We start from the raw sequence: 21,769 nt of genomic DNA, 5'->3' as shown, positions 1-21,769 counted from the left end.
GCCCCGAAGCAAAACAGAGTTATGAATTATGTACACTTCATGTCAGAACATCACAGTGAGTAAGTGTCAATAAGTTTTAATCCATTCCCATTTCCAGTAACGGAGATACCAGTTTACTGATGAAACCTAGATAAAATTGCCAAGTAGAAACTAGAACTGTCACAGGAGTGACGAATACCCCCACAATACGGTTTTTTCACAGAAGAATGGATACCATAAGAAAGACATGGCCACAAGAAGGTGCAATTTAAATCGAACTTGACCTGTATTTTATGATTTTACACCTGTGTACCAAAATTTATCTAAATCTGTCAAGCCTTTCGTGAGTTATTGTCCGGCAACCATAAGTTTGACAAATTTTAAGTTGGAAAGGGGTCATAACTACATATAAAATTGGTGGTTTGTAGCCAAAGTCGAACTTTACCTGTATTTTATGATGTTACACCCACTGGTGGCTGACGATGTCAAACCGCGAGCCGTTTCGTTACGAAGACAGGTAATGGTTTCGTTGTGAGTATTTGTTTACATACACGCCTCACACACCCCTGTGTTACTGGAATTCATAACTGTGCATATAAAGGTAAGAGTATTTGTGTGAAACGTAAGCTGTAAATCTTTACCAATTGTTAGCAAAGCAAACATATGACTAATTTGCAGCTGTTTGATCGTGTGTTGAATAAAATCAGACAGTTTCTTTTTGAATGTGTGGTTTTATACAGCAAATTCATGATAAACACAAGCATCCGTTATTAAATGTAATTATTGTGCTTAAACTTTCAGCTTTTGAAAACGATTTCAACATATTTTTCGACTGTACATGTTTTTCATTTGATTTTATGCCTCTATTCCTACAAAAATTGCATTTAATACTCGGTCGTGTTTATAAGAAATGAGTATGGGTTTTCTCTCGAAGTCACTGCATTAGGTATGGGTTTTCAACTGAAGGTGTATGTGTTTTCTATTGAAGACATCCACAGAATATGTCTAGGTTTTCTTCTGAAGCCATTAGATAATTATACATGTTTGCTGACCTTTAATATAATTTGTTTAATTTGTTGTGTTTAACATTAGGGAAAGATGATTCATTCTCCTCTGTTTAAGTTTCACTTAAAAGCATTCGTCTTGGTAACTTTTTGCATTGATTTAAATACAAATATGTAGTTACTTCATCCATTTCATGTATTTAAATCTTGTTGATATGCCACTCTATTTTTTATCCGAACTCATGTTTGTCCAAATCGTTCTATTTTGCTAATTCATGATCTTATACAGGTCTTTGTGTGTAATAAGCGATACTTGTGTGCATGTAAATGTAAATGAGCGGTAACAGACGGCAATAACGTTTTAAGTTGCTGAACTACCATTTGTACAGTTTGTGTGTCCGCCATTACGTCATCAGGGATGTCATTTGCATTTTCCATTAGTTCATACTCCTCAATGTCGGGCTCTGAATCCGAATATAACACTGTGGTGTCCAACAGTTCCGATAAATCAGCAACTGAATCGGTTGCCTCAGTTGAAGGTAAGTTTTCGACATGTTCTTGGTCGACTTCTAATTGTGAATATAATTGACGATGAACTGATTTCGATGGTGTGTTGATTTTGTGTAGTTTTCGAACTGGGCTGTCGCTGACTGAAGATTTGGTAGGTACTATCATTTTCCCAGATTGGGGATCAAAACTGATTTCTTTGCCGGTAACATTAGACCCCAATACATTGTATGTACTTTGGCGATTACTCCTCCCGTCAATCGACTTCCACAATCATGTAGGACATCTTTTCTGCCGGGTGATCCTCAACACAGTGACACACTGTGTCTTTTATGTTCTCAAATGTAGAGTCACAATAGCTGCACATAAGATTCTGAAAAAAAAGAAAATCGACTTTGTAACGAAACACATACTATTTTGTTGTACTTCGTATGAAAACCTAGACACACTCTGTGCGAAACACAGACACAAAAAATGATGTATATTGCCGATTTTAATAATGTTTTCGTAATAACAGAGACATCTTATTGTAGCAGGAACAAATATTCACTGATATCTCGACAAGTGACTCTTTCTTTGATTATTTTATCTTACTTTTATACCGTTTTGCAAATAAACAAGGATTTTTATGTAACACATAGTAATTGAACACTAATAAACGCAAAAATACTTAAGAAAAAACAAAATGTCGCATATACGCATACACAAACATAACATACACATTAACTCACCATTTCTCTGTAACTATCCAAAGGTCCACACCGAAAAAAAAGCAAAATATATTAAGATTTGTAAACCGCATATGCATGCCACGCCAGATGTAAACAAATACTCACAACGAAACCATTACCTGTCTTCGTAACGAAACGGCTCGCGGTTTGACATCGTCAGCCCCCAGTGCCAATGGCGGATGAATATTGCACAATAGCTTGAGTCTATGTTAAAAAATATCAAATAATAAGAGAGGTACAGACAAAGTGTATCAAAACACTATATGAGTATAATTCTAAGCAAAAAGGGGGCATAATTCAGGAAATACTGGTGCAAGAGTTGTGCACCTGGTGTCATATGATGCGGGTGATGATGTGGAACAACTACTTCAAGTTTGAAACAAATGCATTTCGTAATAACTGAGACATAGTGAAAATGCATCAAAATTAATCTTAAATTCTAAGTAAAAGGGGGCATAATTCATAAAAACTTGGTGTCAGAGTTTTGCACCTTGTGTCACATGATGTGGGTGATAAGGTGAAACATCTATTTTAAGTTTGAATCAAATCCATTTAGTAATAACTGAGATATAGATTTCGAGACGTGTCCCGTCGCGACGAAACTGACTCCTAAATAGCCCCCCACCCCGAAACATGTTTGGTGGGGGTATAAAAATGCAATCACTCTGAAAAAGCCAACTGTATAATGGAAACTATGCACTGCTTGACAGTTTGACCTTTAATATAATTGAAGTATCAAGAAAGATTACATCAAGCAGTTCACTTAGTAATACCATAATACGACAGATCGAGTTTGGTGATGATTCATCAATGGTTTAAGGTAAGTTGTAGTTTTAAGATTTTTTCTATCTTAAGCTTTGATTGCACCTTAAAGTGGAGCCATTTGAAAGTTGTATGAAAGCTGTACAAGAATGCTAACAGACCAAACTCAGTGACAATCCATCAAGTAATCATTTCATTTTTTTCTATATTTAGCTCTGACCGCCCCTACCGTATCAGTCGAGTGAAACCATTTAAACAAACATGAGAGGACTTTGACCAAATTAGGCATAACTAAAAGATGCTTTTGTAGAAAAGCGCATGTCTCCCCCAATGCATAGTCGTAATTGGCAAGAAGTCAATAGCAGACAGGAGCGAAAGTCAGAGAAACTGAAGGTTGGCTACAATAGGGATCGTCAACTTGGCATGTCCAATTATCCTATAAGGTTTCAAAATTCTGGGTCAAGTGGTTCTCAAGTTATTGACCGGAAAGGGATTTCCATGTTCAGGCCTCTGTGACCTTGACCTTAGCTCAAGTGACCCGAAAAATGATAAGGGTCAGCTACTCTGATAGTCCTATCATCCTATAAAGTTTGAAGGTTCTGGGTAAAATGGTTCTCAAGTTATTGATCGGAAACCGTTTTCCATGTTCTGGTCCCTGTGACCTTGGCCTTTGATCAAGTGACCCCAAAATCATTAGGGGTCATCTACTCTACTTGTTCAATCATCCTATAAAGTTTCAACGTTTTGGGTAAAGTGGTTCTCGAGTTACAGATCAGGAACGGTTTTCCATGTTCAGGTCCTTGTGACCGTGACCTTTGATCTATTAACCCCAGAATTAATAGTGTCATCTACTCTGTAAGCCCTATCGTCCTATGCAGTTTGAAATTTCTAGGTCAAATGGTTCTCCAGGTATTTATCAAAAATAAAGTGTGACGGACAGATGGCCCCTGTGACTTGACCCTTGATGGAGTGACCCCAAAAAACAATAGGGGTCATCTACTCTGTAAGTCCAATCACCCTATGAAGTTTGAATGATTCTCAAGTTACTGACCAGAAATGGATTGCCATGTTCTGGCCGTTGTGTACTGGACCTCAAAATCAATAGGGGTCATTTACTCTGCATGTCCAATCATCCTATGAGGTTTCAACATTCTGGGTCATGTGGTTCTCAAATTATTGACTGGAAATGGATTTCCATGTTCAGACCTCTGTGACCTTGACCTTTAACAGAGTGACCCCAAAATCAATCGAGGTCCTCTACTTTGAATGTCCAATCATCCTATGAAGTTTCAACATTCTGGGTCAAGTGATTCTCAAGTTACTGATCGGACATAGTATTTCCATGTTCAGGCCCCTGTGACCTTGGCCTTTGATGGAATGACCTGCGCTATGGTATATATCATTGGAGAGGGATTTTACCAGGACATTTATGGATTTTAGAACAGTAAAGAACAAGAAGCTATGGAAGAAATATACTTTTTATTATACATAGGCATGTTCATGTACTTGGTACATAACATTGCTGCTTTCAAAAACTATATATAAATCAAAATCACAATCAGAACAACATAGTATTACACCTCAAACAGGTATGATCTTACTGCAGAACACAACATTTGGCAAAACTTGTAATGATAACTTCTATTGGTATAAGTAAAGCAAACAGACACATCTTTTTTTAAATTATGTTTACTATGCTTAAATACTCATAAGCTTTACAAAATATGAGTCAGTGATATGTACCTTCATGTATTTCATGCAAACTTGTTTGTATACACTTCAAATATCTATTATACTAAAGTTGATGATCGTTCATTATTCCATAAAGGAAATCAAAATTCCATATCAGGGAAATTAAATTTTCATGTATGAAGGAAAATAGAATTCCATATGTAAGAGAAATTAAAACACATTTGATTTTTTTTACTAGAACATACCCTATTCTCATTTTGATATAAGTATGGGCAATATTCATTGACACTAAATTTAATCAGTACTATCTGAATGAGCTGAAAACAAAACTGCAGACATAACAGTTCAAGTGTTTAACAAGACGGCCCTGAAGGCCTATCGCTCACCTGCAGAAAGTAGGTCAGTAGGTCACATTCATGGTCATTGAAGTCAGTTTTAAGATCGGTGTGCAAAACTGTACATGCCATCCAAATTTAGAGGCTGTATCTTAAAAAACAAAAAAGTAGGTCAGTAGGTCACATTCCACATGACCCAGATTCGAACTTGACCTAACATTCTGACCAAGTTTCATTAAGATATAGTCATAAATGTGGCCTCTAGAGTGCTAACAAGCTTTTCCTTTGATCTGACCTGGTGACCTAGTTTCTGACACCACTTGACCTAGATCTGAACTTGCCCTAAAGATCATCAAGATTAACATTCTGACCAAGTTTCATAGATATTATCATAAACGTGGCCTCTAGAGTGTTAACAAGCTTTACACTTGATTTCACCTGGTGACCTAGTTTTTGACCCCACCAGACTCAGATTTAACCTTGACCTCAAATCATCAAGATTAACATTCTGACCAAGTTTCATTAAGATATGGTCATGAATGTGGCTTCTAGTGTGTTTTGCTTTTCCTTTGATTTGACCTGGTGACCTAGTTTTTGACCCCATCTGACCCAGATTTGAACTTGACCTAAAGATCATCAAGATTAACATTCTGGCCAAGTTTCATTAAGATATAGTCATAAATGTGGCCTCTAGAGTGTTAACAAGTCTTACCTTTGATTTGACCTGGTGACCTAGTTTCTGATTCCACTTGACCTAGATTTGAACTTGACCTAAAGATCATCAAGATTAACATTCTGAACAAGTTTCATGAAAATATAGTTATAAATGTGGCCTCTAGAGTGTTAACAAGCTTTTTCTTTGATTTGACCTGGTGACCTAGTTTTTGATCCCAGATGACCCAATATCAAACTCGTCCAAGATTTTATTGAGAGTAACATTCTGACCAAATTTAATTAAGATTGGGCCAACATTGTGACCTCTAGAGTGTTAATAGTCAAATTGTGGACACAGGGCGATCACAAAAGCTCACCTTTTCAGGTGAGCTAAAAATTGTACCACTCATATCTAAATATTTACAATATAAAGGAAAGGTATATTCTTTATCAATTTATCTCTGACTTACAAATGACAGTAACTTAAGGATGTTTACTTGTTTGTAAGTACTGTAAAATATTGTACAGAAAAGCATAAAATGTTTGTAATAAAAAACAAACTCAGTACGATTCCTTTTCTGTCAAAAATTGTAATAAGCTTGCTTCTGTTAAAACATGCTTACACTAAAATGACGTCAAGTTAACTAGCGATGATGTCAATGTTTTTGTTGTGACCAAAAAAGAGTGCTACTATATTTTACTTCTGTTTTAGATAAAGGGAATATTAGAATCAAAGTAATGTATAGCAAAAGCATATTTAACTTAAATCAATACACTCAAAGTCACTTATACCTTGTCAGAATAATTCACTCAGGTTACACCCTCGTGAAATTATTCAGCAAATGTATGACCTCTTTTTTCCTGTATTAATAACGTTAAAACACAATATACACTGTTTCTAAATTAAATAAATTTTCAATAGTTGTTAGAAATGGTGCCAATCTGACCTCTGATCTTACCATTCTATCATTATATTATGGAAAACACTGGTGAAAAGATGTAGGAAAACCATTCACGCTTAACGAAGATGCAAAGCATTTTTCTGTCAGTTTGATCTTACAATACCAGGACATTTAACCAACATAACTGTACTGTACAACAAAACTTGTAGTCTACATGTCACCTCATTATGGCAAAAATGCCAGGTTACATGATAATCTCTTAAATGGCATAAAAAAGAAGAAAATGGATATGATTTTGGCTGACAAACAGACAGACGGACATCTACAAGAAAGCCAGACAGACATAATAAATACACAATGTTCTGTTTAAAATGTACTTCTTTTCCAAACGTAAGGGAAGTAATAATTGAAAAGAAGATAAAAATTGGCTATCAGAGTTATCTGCCAGACTTAAAATTGAACACAACATTTCAACTGAATCATAATCATGCAACATGCATGTATAAAGCTTTGATGTGCATTAACTTCAGATATTTCTATTACTCAGCCTTATTCAAACAACAAAATCAGTTTCTGTAGATCATTAAGTGGCTCATAAATATATCTGTATCAACAAACAATACCTACAGAGATACAACAATATAAGATTGTTGATGGTAACCTTACCTTGACGATCAGTATATTGATGAAAAAAAAACATTACAGGCCTAAAATGAATATTTCTGCCAGCAGCTTCATAAAAACTGATAAAAGGGAATAAACTCTTGGTTTTAAATTGAAGTTATACAATAGTTAAGAAATCACTGCCTGATCCACACATTACATTACTAGTATAAAATTCCTTGGAAAAAATTGTAATTTAAACACAGCAGAAACATCTAGCAAAATAATATTTTTCAATTTAAAGCAGATATTAAAACCAAATTTCAACATCTTTACAAACAAGATAAAAAGTTATGTTACAATATGAGGTAATAAAAGACAGTATATAATGCTTAGAAAAGTTTACAAAAATCTTCATTTGAAAACATACAAAATCAGCAAAAGTTAAAATAATACCATTGCACTAAATATATATAGGAACACTTGAAAAGAAAACTTTCACAAAAATTATTAGCATGCAAAAACCTACACCAACTTAAGGAGACAAAGCCAGCCATTTTTTATTAATTTATAGACCAACTCCCTATTTAACTTTCAAAATTTAAAAAACAAGAGCTGTCCATAGGACAGCCAATGCTCAACTATTCGAACTGTTAATGTCCCAGAAGCAGGAAAATATTAACCTAAATGTTAAAATATCTATAGAGTTTCAATCCAGTATCTGCATTGGTTTTGGAGATAGTAACTTGCATGAAAAACTTTAACCAGAAGTTTTCATGCAAATTAGTAAGTTCATAATTTGACCAAACTGCATGTCAGAGTGATGGGACTTGATGCAATCAAGTAGTTTTATAACCCCGAAGACACGTGAAGTTTCAATTCAATATCTGCATTAGTTTTGGAGATAGTAACTTGCATGTAAAACTTTAACCAGGCTTTTCTAAGTCCAAAAGGGGGCATAATTTGCTCAAAATAAATGTCAGAGTTATGGTACCTGACCCAGTATAGTTGGTAACTGACCTAGAAAAAGAAAAAATAAGTTTAAAAGCTATATGCCTTTATATGATAGCCATATGTACTTGCATGCAAAACTTTAACCAAAGTGTGACCCTGACGCCAGGGTGAGTAGAACAGCTGGACTACTCTTCGAATAGTCAAGCTAAAAATGGAAGGACATCGGGAAATAGAACAAAACTGAAGTCTACAATGATACATATTTCATTTATAGCACACAGTTTTTGCTAGATATTCTTTAGGATATACATAGGCGATTTTTCCTAATACTTTGCAGATTTTGCATAATTATTTGTGTGTTACTCTATTCTATATGCATGTACAAAAATTCACTCATAGACAATATGACATTCACAATTCTGCCATCGAGATATATAATTTGCAATAGTCATAACTCTTAGTTTATAATCACAAAAATGAAAACTGACAGACATGACCAATGATAAAATGATATAAAACAATACAAAGTTTTTTATTCTAACACAATCCAATTCATTTTCCTATTAAACAAAGAAGGCTGAAAACAGTGAATTAGTATTCAACAATTCACTGTTCTGACATCACAATTATTACGTCATAGTGTCAAACAGCGCGCTGGAAAAGAAACCGATTGAAAACGGGCAAATATTTAATGAATGCCGTCAAGGATGTACTTTAAAGTCCTTGGTAACATGTTAGAATCGAAATAATATTTCTCATTTAGTGATCTGCTCTTGAATAAAATCATTGTTTGTCGTTCAGATGCGTATTATTATATCACTCGAGCTGCACCCTCGTAATATAATTCCTTTGCATCCGAACTCCAAATAATGATTTATTCAGCGACAAATCATTAAATGAAATATTTTATTTCTTAAATAAAACAATGTTACAGAAGATATAATCGAACAAACTACTGACTTCTCTTATTTTTGGTTCTAAACGAACTTTGAGATAAAGTGCAATATGTTAAGTGTGAAATGAAAACTTGTTTTTATAAACATACCTAAGACCTGAAAACAAATTAAACATTGTATCACAAAAGACCAAACACAACAAAATAAATCTGGATCATCAAATATTAATTTATCTGAACATGCTGAAAAGCTGAATTTGTAGAAACGTCTATTGTTAGATGGCTGTTATTATCGAATATTTACTCTGAAAGGAAGCACATAATCTACACTTATATGAGATGTGTAACTTGTGCAATCCAATAAAATAATGATAGCATGTGCAACTTTGTTTGCTTCTTATATATTTTTTATGTTACATCCCATCTTACAACAGTATCAAAGTTACACACAGTGTTTAGTTAACCTTACCAGTGTTTCTGGAATCTTTGTACCAGTATTAACCTGGTTCCAAGGTTATAAAACCTGTCTAACAATGTAACAATTCCAATGGTCAATTTCAAAACTAAGTTAAGAATCAACCAATCAGATGTTAGAGTTTTGGGACTGGTTTCCAATCTCAGTTTTATAATTTTGGACCTTGTTCTCCAAAAGTAAATGACAACTTCCCAACACAAAGCTGACACAGAGGATGACCTTAGACATGTAATACTCAATCAATCAGACCATACCCCCCTTCTACTTGGGGTTGGGGGAGTCTTTCATTCTAACTGCTTAACTATGAGAAATATCCAGGCTGGCCTAAAATCCGTAATATAAATCACTGGTAATCTTAAATATAACCATTGATGTCACACATAAACACTTTACTTAGAAATCATCTAAAATGTACATCAAAATCAAATGTTCCACTAAAATAAATACATGTAATCTTGCCTAAAACACCACTCATAAAATATAAACTTCCTATAAATCTACATTCCATGTACATGATGTAAAAACATGTAAATGATTACAACACTCTAAGTGCCAGCACCACTGAATTCTTATTCAAAAATGCAATTACAAAAAAAGTTGAATTTCTGACTAAAGCTTAAAACAATCTTACAATGCTCCAATGTTATAAAGACAGAATTTAGAGACCAGTCTCAGAAAGCTGCCTTGCCATTAGTCAGTTTGAAAACTATGTTCAGAAATGACCAATCAGACACAAGAGTTTCTAGACTGGTCTGCAACTCAAAGTTTCACTATTATGAGTATAAGCATACTGATTTACTTGTATGAAGTTCTTCTAGCGTGTCTCCTTTTAAAGCTAGACAAACTTTAGGCGTTTCTCACTTCCTCTTTAGTTTAATCAATTTGTCAAGTACAGTTTCTACAAAAGCAGTGACAAAAACAAACAAGACTGTATACAATAATACATTCTACAAAACAAAATGCAAATCAAATTGTGCAGTTACAACAATACCATCTCTGTTGAGTCTAAAAACAACAAAACTGGTGCAAAATGCAGCAAATTTATTAAAATGAAAACTGCAAAACAGTATTAAAACAAATGTGCCACTAAAATGTCTAATCAAATTAATGATTGGACCACTAACTTCTTCAAAAAGCAAATGAATATAAGAGAACGCAAAAATAAATTTTGTGGCCATTTTACACAATATGATACTGACCATACCCATAATTAAAAAATGTTCTGTCGCAGACTACCTGATTAAAACAAAATTTCTACTACAACTAAAATAATGAAGATAATTAATACTGTATAGTGTATCTGTAAAATGCCATTTAAAACAGAAACTTGACAAAAAGCCGTTTTAAAATTGAACCTCATACAGTCTGATTAAAATATCATCATAGCATGTGCAGATTTATGCATTCTTCTTTCAATTTTTTTTTCAAAAATAGGAAAACAACTGACATTCTGAAGTAATGCAAGATTAACAATGCACTTGAAATACTCATTTTCCCTCAAGTAAATGTTCTTCATTTATCCATCAATAATTCACTAAGTCATGCGATAATACTCTAACCTTTCCAGATATGCTTTGTGTATCCCTATGATTTCTTGTATCATATAAATAACAATTTAACTATCATAAATCTTTTATGTTCAAAACCAGATTGCAGTATGTAGTTTCAAACACCCTTATTATTCCTAACTAAGTTCCTGATACGATAATGTGAAATCTTCATCGTCAATCACAGTTCTTAAATGAATTGCACAACATTCTAGTTTATCAACAACATTTTGTGGATCCACACACTGCACAAGTTCTTCATGCAGGACACCCATCTCATAATCCTCCCTCAACTTACGCACTTCTTTAGTTGTCATACAAATGGTGCACACTGCCATTTTGTCATCCACACTTATTTGCAACACAAGTGTACTCCGTTCCTGTTCAAAATATCGAACTATGCGGCTCTGTATATTGTTATCAAAATATGAGAAAAACTGGTCCCTTGCTGTCTGATATGCACGGCCTTCACTTTTCCATCTTTCAACAAGTTCATATGTTTCCGATCGAGTCATTCCTTTTGGTGTTTTGCTTGTTTTCAAAGACTTTGGTGGAGATACCTTCGGTGGTTTACTTTTCCCATTAAAACCCTTCTTTTCTTGTAGCCCCATAATTAATGGGTCACTGTTTTCTTTATTGTCTGAACTGGTGTCACTTTTAACATCACCGGCAACATGGCCATTTTTCTGATTTTTAATTTCCAACATAGAATCACTTTTTGTTTTCTTTTTCCCACCGTTTTTCTTCTTAGATTTATCAAGTTTTTCAGACTTAGTACTTTTAAAACTTACATCCTCTTGCTTTGCACTAAACACTACATCAACATCAATATTTTCACTTAAAGGTGAAGTATTGATGAGAGCTTCATTTAAATGATGGTTCGAGTTCCGATCTACTGAATCAGATTTTGGCAAGGGAGAAGTTGGACTTTCCGGACTTGACACAACCTCATTTGTAGGCGACATTTTTCGTGTTTTGAAAAAAGTAGAACCGCTTTTAATTGGTGAAGCTGGTTGGGAAGGCAAGGAAACCATAACATCACAAAAGTTCAACGAAATATCTGAACTACTTTTTTCTAATTGAGCACCATTTTTGGAGGGCACATTAACGGAATTAGCACTTTTTTCATACTCCTGTTTCTTTTTCTTTCGTGAATTGGACATACAACAACAAAAGAAGGGTAAACAGCACCAACAGCAAGATTTCTTTTCATCTTCCTCGTCGTACGAGTACTCGAGAATTTTACGCGCCTTTGGACCATTTCCCTCATCTTCAATAAGTGTCATGTTTTCGTAGGAATGTTTGACCTTAAATGGTGTAAGCATTGCATTTATGTCAACAATTTTTGGCGACTTGTCTTCCTCAGAATCTTTACGCACCATGACCTTTGCCGCTACCAGCTGGAATGATATTGCAATTTGACCTTTGTACCTCTGTTTTTCCCAGTACCCTGAAATTGGAAACAAATGGCTTACTAGTGGTATATACTTGAATTACACAAAGTCCAACAAACTTTTACACTCGCCCCCTAGTGAAGGGTATAAATTTAATGGTAAATATTTTATCATACATAAAACATAGGGTTCTAGAGCCATCCAATAATCTGTTTGTACAAATTACTCCACATCAGTTTTAGTTTGCACTTCCTGGAATTGATTTTACTGGTATCTAAAATATGAAGATATTTCTATGCTTCCAGCATTATTCTTGGAATATCCAGTACTGGTCTCAAATAACTAGAGCTATCACTAAAGGTGATGAATGTACCCCCCGCATGCACTGACACAGTAGTGTACATTGCAATTTGACACACACAAGATTGCATAATTATGTGGACTGTATGTATATAGACTGTATGTATACAGCATAGTAACAAAAAACAAAGTCCCATAACTATGCAGAATATTTATCTAAAAGAATGTAACATGCACCATGCACAACTAGGGTTGGTACTGATCACTTGTGTGAAGTTTCATTAAATTGTGTGTAAGGGTTTGGTAGATCAGGCACGCACAAGTTTGCATATGCAGACTGTATGTACATAGTATGTTAACAAGAAACAAAGTCCCATAACTCTGCAATTTTTGTCGCTGAAAGAACCTAACATGCCCCATGCACAACTACTGTTGTTACTGATCACTTGTGTGAAGTTTCATTAAATTGTGTCAAGGGGATGAGGAGAGATGGTGCACACAAGATTGTGTCTATGTATATAGTATAGTAACAAAACAAACAGTCCCATAACTCTGCAAATTTTTTTTCTGAAAGAACCTAACATGCCCCATGCACAACTACTGTTGTTACTGATCACTTGTGTGAAGTTTCATTAAATTTTGTCAAGGGGATGAGGAGAGATGGTGCACACAAGATTGTGTCTATGTATATAGTATAGTAACAAAAAAACAAAGTCCCATAACTCTGCAAATTTTTTTTCTAAAAGAACCTAACATGCCCCATGCACAACTACTGTTGGTACTGATCACTTGTGTGAAGTTTCATTAAATTGTGTCACGGGGATGAGGAGAGATGGTGCGCACAAGATTGTGTCTATGTATATAGTATAGTAACAAAAAAACAAAGTCCCATAACTCTGCAAATTCTTTTTCTAAAAGAACCTAACATGCCCAATGCACAACTACTGTTGGTACTGATCACTTGTGTGAAGTTTCATTAAATTCTGTCAAGGGGATAAGGAGAGATGGTGTGCACAAGATTGCGTCTACGGACAGACGGCCAGACGGACGGACGGACAGACAGACAGACAACCTGAAACCAGTATACCCCCCCTTACAACTTTGTTGTCCGGGGGTACAAAAAAGGTGGTGTTGTGCTGGAACTGCAAAGTTAACGATGTATTTTAAGGCTATCATTTATGTAATGTTAGTATGAGGTTCTAAAGGTATACTGTATATCTTTAACAAACCTGGAAAATTCAAACACCTCTAAACAAACTTTACGAAAAGTAGATATTTTCATTTAATTTTTATTAAATTCTTAGCAAATGAACTTTTTTGTCTTCCCACAGGTGTTTGTTTTATGGGATGGTTTTGGTATACTTTGCATACATGTCTCTTTGAGTGTAAAGTCACAGTGACACAGTTCTGGTCATATGATAACTTTCCAGCTTTTAATGAAGGTGCCCCTGTATCATTTTAGGCACAGGTTGGTAGAGACCACCAACTTTACGAAAGTCAGCTGGATGGCTTCTTCATTATGACTTCAGCATGGCTTAAACCCACCGAGTTGATGGGCAAGTGTGGAAGTTAACCACTTAACCACTCAAAACACAAAGCAGAACCTGTAAGTGTCAACTTCCACTATGGCTTTAATTACACCCGTTTCTGACTTTTCTGAAGGCTAAAACCATTATATGTATAGCCAGAGAGTGTTTTTTATATGATTATGAAATTTTTTTTACCTTTCCCATACACAGGTTTGATCCTATGCTCAACATCCAGGGAGCTTGCCAGGTGCAGCTGACCTGACTGGCGTAATGCATTTATAAATAACTCTACAGCTGGATTTCCCAGTTCCTCTAGGTGCTGTAGAAGCTTGATGTTCCTGTCAGCAAGCTTTTCTTCACCCCTGATCACTTCCACAGTAGACTGGTCAAGTGCTCTGTGTTGCAACAGGTAATCGAAGACTGGTTCTGGGTCTAACTGGTGAACCAGCTCTTCCTGGTTACTCAGTTCTCGTTGAATTGCCATGGTTACCAGCTAAAGCGTCATCTGAAAAGACACATTTTAAATATAAGTATTAGATCTAACAAGTTCCTTTTAAATGCTGATTTTAGAAATTCTTATAAAGAAGGCATTTTCTAAGATTGCATGCAAATAAAAAATGAAAATCATCAAGGAAACTGACAACTTCTCCACTTGAATCACAGGTGAAGGGCAATGACTTTAGACATACTACTGTAAGCCAAAATGTTCCCAAAGTAATTTTCCTTCCCCATGCATTGCAACCACAAGCTATTGATCAAGTAAGCTTGTGTCAGATATTAAAGAAATGAACATGTTTCATATTCCTTTAAGAGATAAACAAAATCATTCAACAAAACAGGTACAGAATCTTGCAGTTACAGTAATAAAGCAGAAACATCCTGCACAAATTATTGATTACATGCACAGCCAAAACTAATAATGAAATATATACTAGCATCAGCTACTGTATAGCTGTACAGTAAGTACCTGTTTACAAATTATCTACATAATGGAGTGACAATTACTGCAGAAATAATTCAATTTCACTTCATAGAACAGTACCATTCCCTATCTCACAATTTACCCTGGTAGTACAGTACCACTTTCCATACCATACCCGACTGTCTTTTTATGATAAATTAGCAAAAATAATTACAGCTGCAAAGTGGCATGAACATAGATAAAACAGGCACAGAAGCCAACAATTTGCTCATCAGCACACTTTTAATCTAACTATATCCCTCTAATAATGCTTGTTATTCCATCAATGAAATCTCATTTTCCTGAACATGTGCAATATAAACCAAAATAGTCCACATGTTAACTTGTAACACTCAAACCTATTACCACCATACCATCAGCAGATATATTTTATCTCCCTTCAATTAGCAAGAATCTATTACCATTCCTAATAATTCCTTGCTGGCACACATGAAAATAATAAATAATAATATCTCCCCTGCTGTTTATTTCAGGTATGTATTTGGGGAAAAAACTAGCACTACATTAAAAAAATTGTAACATACGTAACTGTACAAATAAAAGCCACAAACATTCGTTCTTCCAACACTCATAGCCAAATTATTACCTTTTTTTCTACAATTTGTAAGATACTATCTTTATTTTCAATACTACGATTTCTATCAGATCTTTCAGAAGAGACAGAAAAACAAACTATAATCTGATAAAAACATATGTTTCTCAGAATCTATAAATATTACCACATTATAGGCATCATGAGGTACATGCTACTTGATAAAACAGATGGTAAAATGTGATAAATAAGCTGTTGAAATATTATCAAGTAAAATTACAGGACCATTTTTTGCCCTGATTAATTGGCAGACACTTGTTGGTGCAATCCTGGTTATTTTTCCAATGTCTTTGATAGAATTTAACATTCTGACATTTCAGTAAAATTTTTCAAACAATTTTATCTTACATGAAACGTACTTTAAAAGTCTGAACCCACAGCATTTGCATGGAAAAGAAACAATCTGAAACAACTCTGTTAGACTGTAGACTAGTTCCTAGACTATGATTTATAATTTTTCAAATTTCTATTTGTAAAACTGTGAATACAGCCAGTCTATATCCATTGTCCAATATCATAATGGTAATATTACAATCAGTTCTAAAATAGACTAGCATTTGTCACTATCACATAAAACAAGGAGCTGTGTTCAATGAACGCTTGATGCCCCCGGTGGCATCCTTGTTGATACAAAGCAACCTAAGTCCAAAACGAGGTCAAGGTCAAACGGAGGTCAGGTGATGTTTGAAGATGAGGAATGGTCACAGGTTACATCTGTATTAGTATTAACTCATTCTTGTAAGCGGTATTGATGCTAGACGAAACGGTCCCATTTGGTTAACCGAGAGATGGCCCATATAAAGCAATCTAAGTCCAAAATGAGGTCAAGGTCAAACTGAGGTCAGGTGATGTTTGAAGTTGAGGAATGGTCACAGGTTACATCTGTATTAGTATCAATCCATTCTTGTAAGTGGTATTGATGCTAGACAAAACGGTCCCATTTGGTTAACCAAGAGATGGCCCATATAAAGCAACCTAAGTCCAAAATGAGGTCAAGGTCAAAGTCAAACTGAGGTCAGGTGATGTCTGAAGATGAGGAATGCTCACAGATTACATCTGCATTAGTATCAAGTCATTCTAGTAAGGGGTATTGATGCTAGACGAAACGGTCCCAACCTCATATGGATGGACGGACAGGACAATCACAGTGAATCACATTATGCCTCCCGCATCAGTAGATGCCGGGAGCATAAAAAACAAGAGCACGGCCTTGCGGGTGCTGACGCTCATCTGTTTTTTTTTTGTATAATAGAAATATTGTCCTACCCATGATTTTCTAAGTCTAAAAAGGGCCATCATTCTTGCAAAAAGCAGGATAGAGTTGTTTCTTGATGTACAGTGTCCACTTATGATGGTGAAAAACTGTTGCAAGTTTTAAAGTAATAGCTTTGATAGTTTATGAGAAAAGTTGACTTAAACATAATACTCAACCAAGAAAATGATTTTCTAAGTCCAAAAGGGGCAATAATTATTGCAAAAAGCAGGATGGAGTTATGTTGCTTGCTGTACAGGGTCAGCTTATGATGGTGAACAAGTGTTGCAAGTTTCAAAGCAATAGCTTTGATAGCTTAAAAGAAAAAGTTGACCTAAACATAAAACTTAACCAAGAAATCTGATATTTTCTAAGTCCAAAAGGGGCCATAAATCTTGCAAAAAGCAGGATGGAGTTACATTTCTTGCTGTACAGGGTCAGCTTATGATGGTGAAAAAGTGTTGCAAATTTTAAAGCAACAGCTTTGATAGTTTAGGATAAAAGCTGACCTAAACATAAAACTTAACCAAGAAAACTGATTTTCTAAGTCCAAAAGGAGCAATAATTCTTGCAAAAAGCAAGATGGAGTTATGTTTCTTGATGTACAGGGTCTGCTTATGATGGTGAACAAGTATTCCAGGCTTCAAAGCAATAGCTTTGATAGTTTAGGAGAAAAGTTGACCTAAACATAAAACTTGACCAAGAAATCCGATATTTTCTAAGTACAAAAGGGGCCATAAATCTTGCAAAAAGCAAGATGGAGTTATGTTTCTTGCTATACAGGGTCAGCTTATGATGGTGAACAAGTATCCCAAGTTTCAAAGCAATAGCTTTCATAGTTTAGGAGAAAAGCTGACCTAAACATAAAACTTAACCAGGCAACGCCGACGCCGACAACCGCTCAAGTGATGACAATAACTCATCATTTTTTTTTCAAAAAATCAGATGAGCTTAAAACTAGATGCAACATGTCGAGCCCGCCCTTTGACCCCTAACTGTGACCTTGATCTTTGAGATAGAGTCTGTCTCACTGAGTTAAACATTCATGCCAAATATAAACAAGATTCCTCAATGCATGTCAAAGTTATGGGCCAGACAAGATCTGACATAACCTTTGACCTCCAACTATGACCTTGACCTTTGAGATAGGAACCTAGAGTTTGCGCATGTCACTTTGTCTCACTGAGGTTAACATTCATGCCAAATAAACAAGACAGCTTCATGCATGTCAAACTTGTGGTCCAGACAAACAAATCCGAACGCACAGATGGATGCAGGCACGCACATACACCGAACCGCCATTCTGACAACTATGACTTCGCTTCTGCAAGCGAGCTCGACAAAATTACAGGCGTTGAAATTTTGTGACAAATTTTTCATTGTTAGTTTAGTGGCCAGTCTAATTAGAACGCTCTATTGGATTTATATACTTGACGTACAATTACTGGACTTTCATCAAAATTATTTCAAAAGTAGGGGCAAAAAATCTGTTTGACTTCAGAAGCAAATCTGGCATTTAAACTGACAGTTACGAGAAATCTATATTTAGATTATAAGGGATGAATATAAATCAAACAATTGTAACAAATCATAGGTTCTCATAAGCATCTAATGCATGTTTCTGTTTATTTTACACTATTGCATTTTCTACTTCCAAGTTAGTCACAAACACTCAAAGCCAGAACAGTCTCCTCAATTAGCAGCCTTTGAAATTGCATGAGAAGTCTACCCAGATATTTGGCTGTTATATTCCTGCCACAGACTGCCAGGACTGAGAGTTATCACTGGTATATTCTGCCACACACACAAGATAAGGCATGCCAAGCCATTAATTCCTGCTATATCTCACACATTAACAAAAAACATAAGCAATAGTTCCTGATTGTCTTCCAGTCTGCGAGACATTCCACACAGACAAAGAACATGTCTTTTGTTCTTCATATACTGCCATATGTTTGTTGACATGCTGACATGCTATAAACCTCAATAAATTACTAGAAATTCATTTCTTATTCATTTTCAAATTTTTAGGATGTTATTTCCCTGTATTTCCTGAAACAGATGAAAATGCTTACAATTTCATATTTAAAGAATTTTTAAATCTTTAACCTTTAGCCTGCTGGCGGCAAGTGGTTTTGCCATTGCAAGGACCAGTACAGACCAAGGTCAGCCTGCACATCTCGCTAATCAGTAAATTTTCAGTGAATACCCCTTTGATAAACAAGTGGTACTGCCCAATTTGAAAGATGGACCAGTCCATTTTAGAAATTTAGCAGGGTGAAGGTTAAGAGCACTTTCATTCTTGACTTCAAACAATTAAAGTAAGAACACTGTCACATTTCCTGTTTCATCTGATCCGCTTTATCCTTACTGGAGTTACAAAGTTGAGTCGACATGGTTGTTCTATTTTTAGTAATGATGACCTTGACCCAAAGCCTCAGATGATTAGGCAAACTTTTATTAGATTTTCGTTGCATCCTTAGAGTCAGTTTTCTCTCTGCAAACAATTTAACAGATATATTACTACATTTAAAAACAGGTCTATTCCATTAATTTTTTTCCACTGTTTGAAACCAGACTACTGCACAAACAAGTGGTTGCTGCAATAATTAACAACATATCTGTCTGTCTGCACATCTGCAATTTAACTTATCAGCTGCAATAGAAAACACAGCTTACATTTGTTTACAGCATTAAAAACAGTTTATACAGTGTATAGCAACTTCAGCTAACTAGATTATAGCGCTGCTCAAATCCTTCCTTCCAATAAAAGTTGTAAGAATTCCCAACTCATTTTGTGGTTGAGCATTGTTTCATATATTCTGCTGAAGACAGCTGTTTTCAAAGAGGCATCATGTGATCTATAACATTGAGAAGGCTAAAAATATTCTATAGAAAAAAAAAATGCTTTACCCAACTTGTCACAAAGGTCCATAACATTGAGGAGGCATAACCAAAGGGGAACCAAACTGTAAGATGAGTTGATAACACAATGTTCTGATGTAGTTGTAATATTTCAGAACCCAAGAACGGCCGTAACTCCAGAAAACAAGAGGGCCAAGATGGCCCTAGGTTGCTCACCTGAGTAACACACCATAACAGTGTAAACATGTTTGACTTAGTGACCACCCAGTTTCAAATTCGTCCATGGAGACAATCATTCTGACCAAGTTTCTTGCACATCAGATGAAAAATGCAACCCCTATTGCACACACCAAGTTTTTCTTTGATATGACAGTGACCTTGTTTTTGACCCCAGACGACCTATATTCAAATCTGACCTAGATTTTCATCATGACAAACATTCTGATCAAATTCCATGAATATCCAGTGAAAAATGCAGCCCCTATTGCATACACAAGGTTTTTCTTTGATTAGACCAGTTGACCTAGTTTTTGACCCCAGATGCCCCATATTCGAATTTGACCTAGATTTTTATCATGACAAACATTCTGATCAAGTTTCATGAGGATTCAGTGAAAATTGCAGCCCCTATTGCATAAACAAGGTTTTTCTTTGTTTAGACCTAGTTTTTGACCCCAGATGATCCATATTCGAATGTGACCAAGATTTTCATCATGACAAACATTCTGATCAAATTTCATGAAGATTAAGTGAAAACTGCAGCCCCTATTGCAGAAACAAGGTTTTTCTTTGTCATCAAGACAAACATTCTGATCAAATTTCATGAGGATTCAGTGAAAATTGCAGCCCCTATTGCATAAACAAGGTTTTTCTTTGATTAGACCAGTTGACCTAGTTTTTGATCCCAGAAGATCCATATTCGAATGTGACCTAGATTTTCATCATGACAAACATTCTGATCAAATTTCATGAAGATTCAGTGAAAATTGCAGCCCCTATTGCATAAACAAGGTTTTTCTTTGATTCGACCAGGTGACCTAGTTTTTGAACAAAGATGACCCATATATTCGAACTTGACCTAGATTTCATCAAGACAAACATTCTGATCAAATTTCATGAAGACCCAGTAAAAATGCAGCCCCTATTGCATACACAATGTTTTTCTTTGAATTGAATGGGTGACCTACTTTTTGACCCTAAATGACCCATATTCAAACTTCACCTAGCTTTCATCAAGACAAACATTCTGATCAAATTTCATGAAGATCCAGTGTAAAATACAGCCCCTATTGCATACACAAGGTTTGTCTTTGATTTTTGGTCAAACAACCTAGTTTTTGACCCCATATGACCCAGATTCTATCTTGACCTTGAGGTCATGAAGACATTCTGACCAATTCTCCAGAGTTTCAAACTTAAAATGTGGTCTCTAGAGTGTCAACAAGATTTTCATCTGATCTGGTCTAGTGACCCAGTTTTTGTCCCCACATGACCCAGTTTCAAACTTTGCCTAAAGATCATTAAGATAAATATTTTGACCAAGTTTCATGAAGATAGGCTCATTAATGTGGCCTCTACAGTGTTAAGCTTTTCCTTTGATTTAACTGGGTGACCTAGTTTTTGACCCCACATGACCCAGATTCGAGCTTGACCTAGGTCATCAAGACAAACATTCTGACCAATTCTCATGAGTTTCAAACTTAAACTGTGGACTCTACAGTGTTAACAAGCTTTTCCTTTGATCTGACAGACTCAACATGTTATAGATACACATGAGAATAAGTTGTTTTTATTAATTTTTACAATAAAAATTCC

General features: G+C 35.3%; 1 protein-coding gene across 8 annotated transcripts in view; it reads right to left on the bottom strand.

Moving 5' to 3' along the window:
* Positions 1-4,443: 4,443 nt before the first annotated feature.
* The window catches only part of LOC123527692 (uncharacterized), a 52,859-nt gene continuing 35,533 nt past the window's right edge, over positions 4,444-21,769 (bottom strand). For 7 of the 8 annotated variants that reach the window (XM_045307309.2, XM_045307311.2, XM_045307314.2 and 4 more), the window contains 2 exons: positions 14,459-14,768; positions 4,444-12,490 (listed from right to left, as the gene is read on the bottom strand). In XM_045307309.2, coding sequence (XP_045163244.2) covers positions 11,178-12,490; positions 14,459-14,747 — 1,602 coding nt within the window. In that variant the 5' untranslated portion in view covers positions 14,748-14,768 and the 3' untranslated portion in view covers positions 4,444-11,177. The remainder of the gene's footprint in view (positions 12,491-14,458; positions 14,769-21,769) is intronic. The other variant, XM_045307315.2, reaches the window with a different exon arrangement.

This window comes from Mercenaria mercenaria, chromosome 14, assembly GCF_021730395.1.
Source record: "Mercenaria mercenaria strain notata chromosome 14, MADL_Memer_1, whole genome shotgun sequence".
NCBI classification, from domain to species: Eukaryota; Metazoa; Mollusca; class Bivalvia; order Venerida; family Veneridae; genus Mercenaria; species Mercenaria mercenaria.
This window is presented reverse-complemented; position numbering and strand designations above follow the sequence as displayed.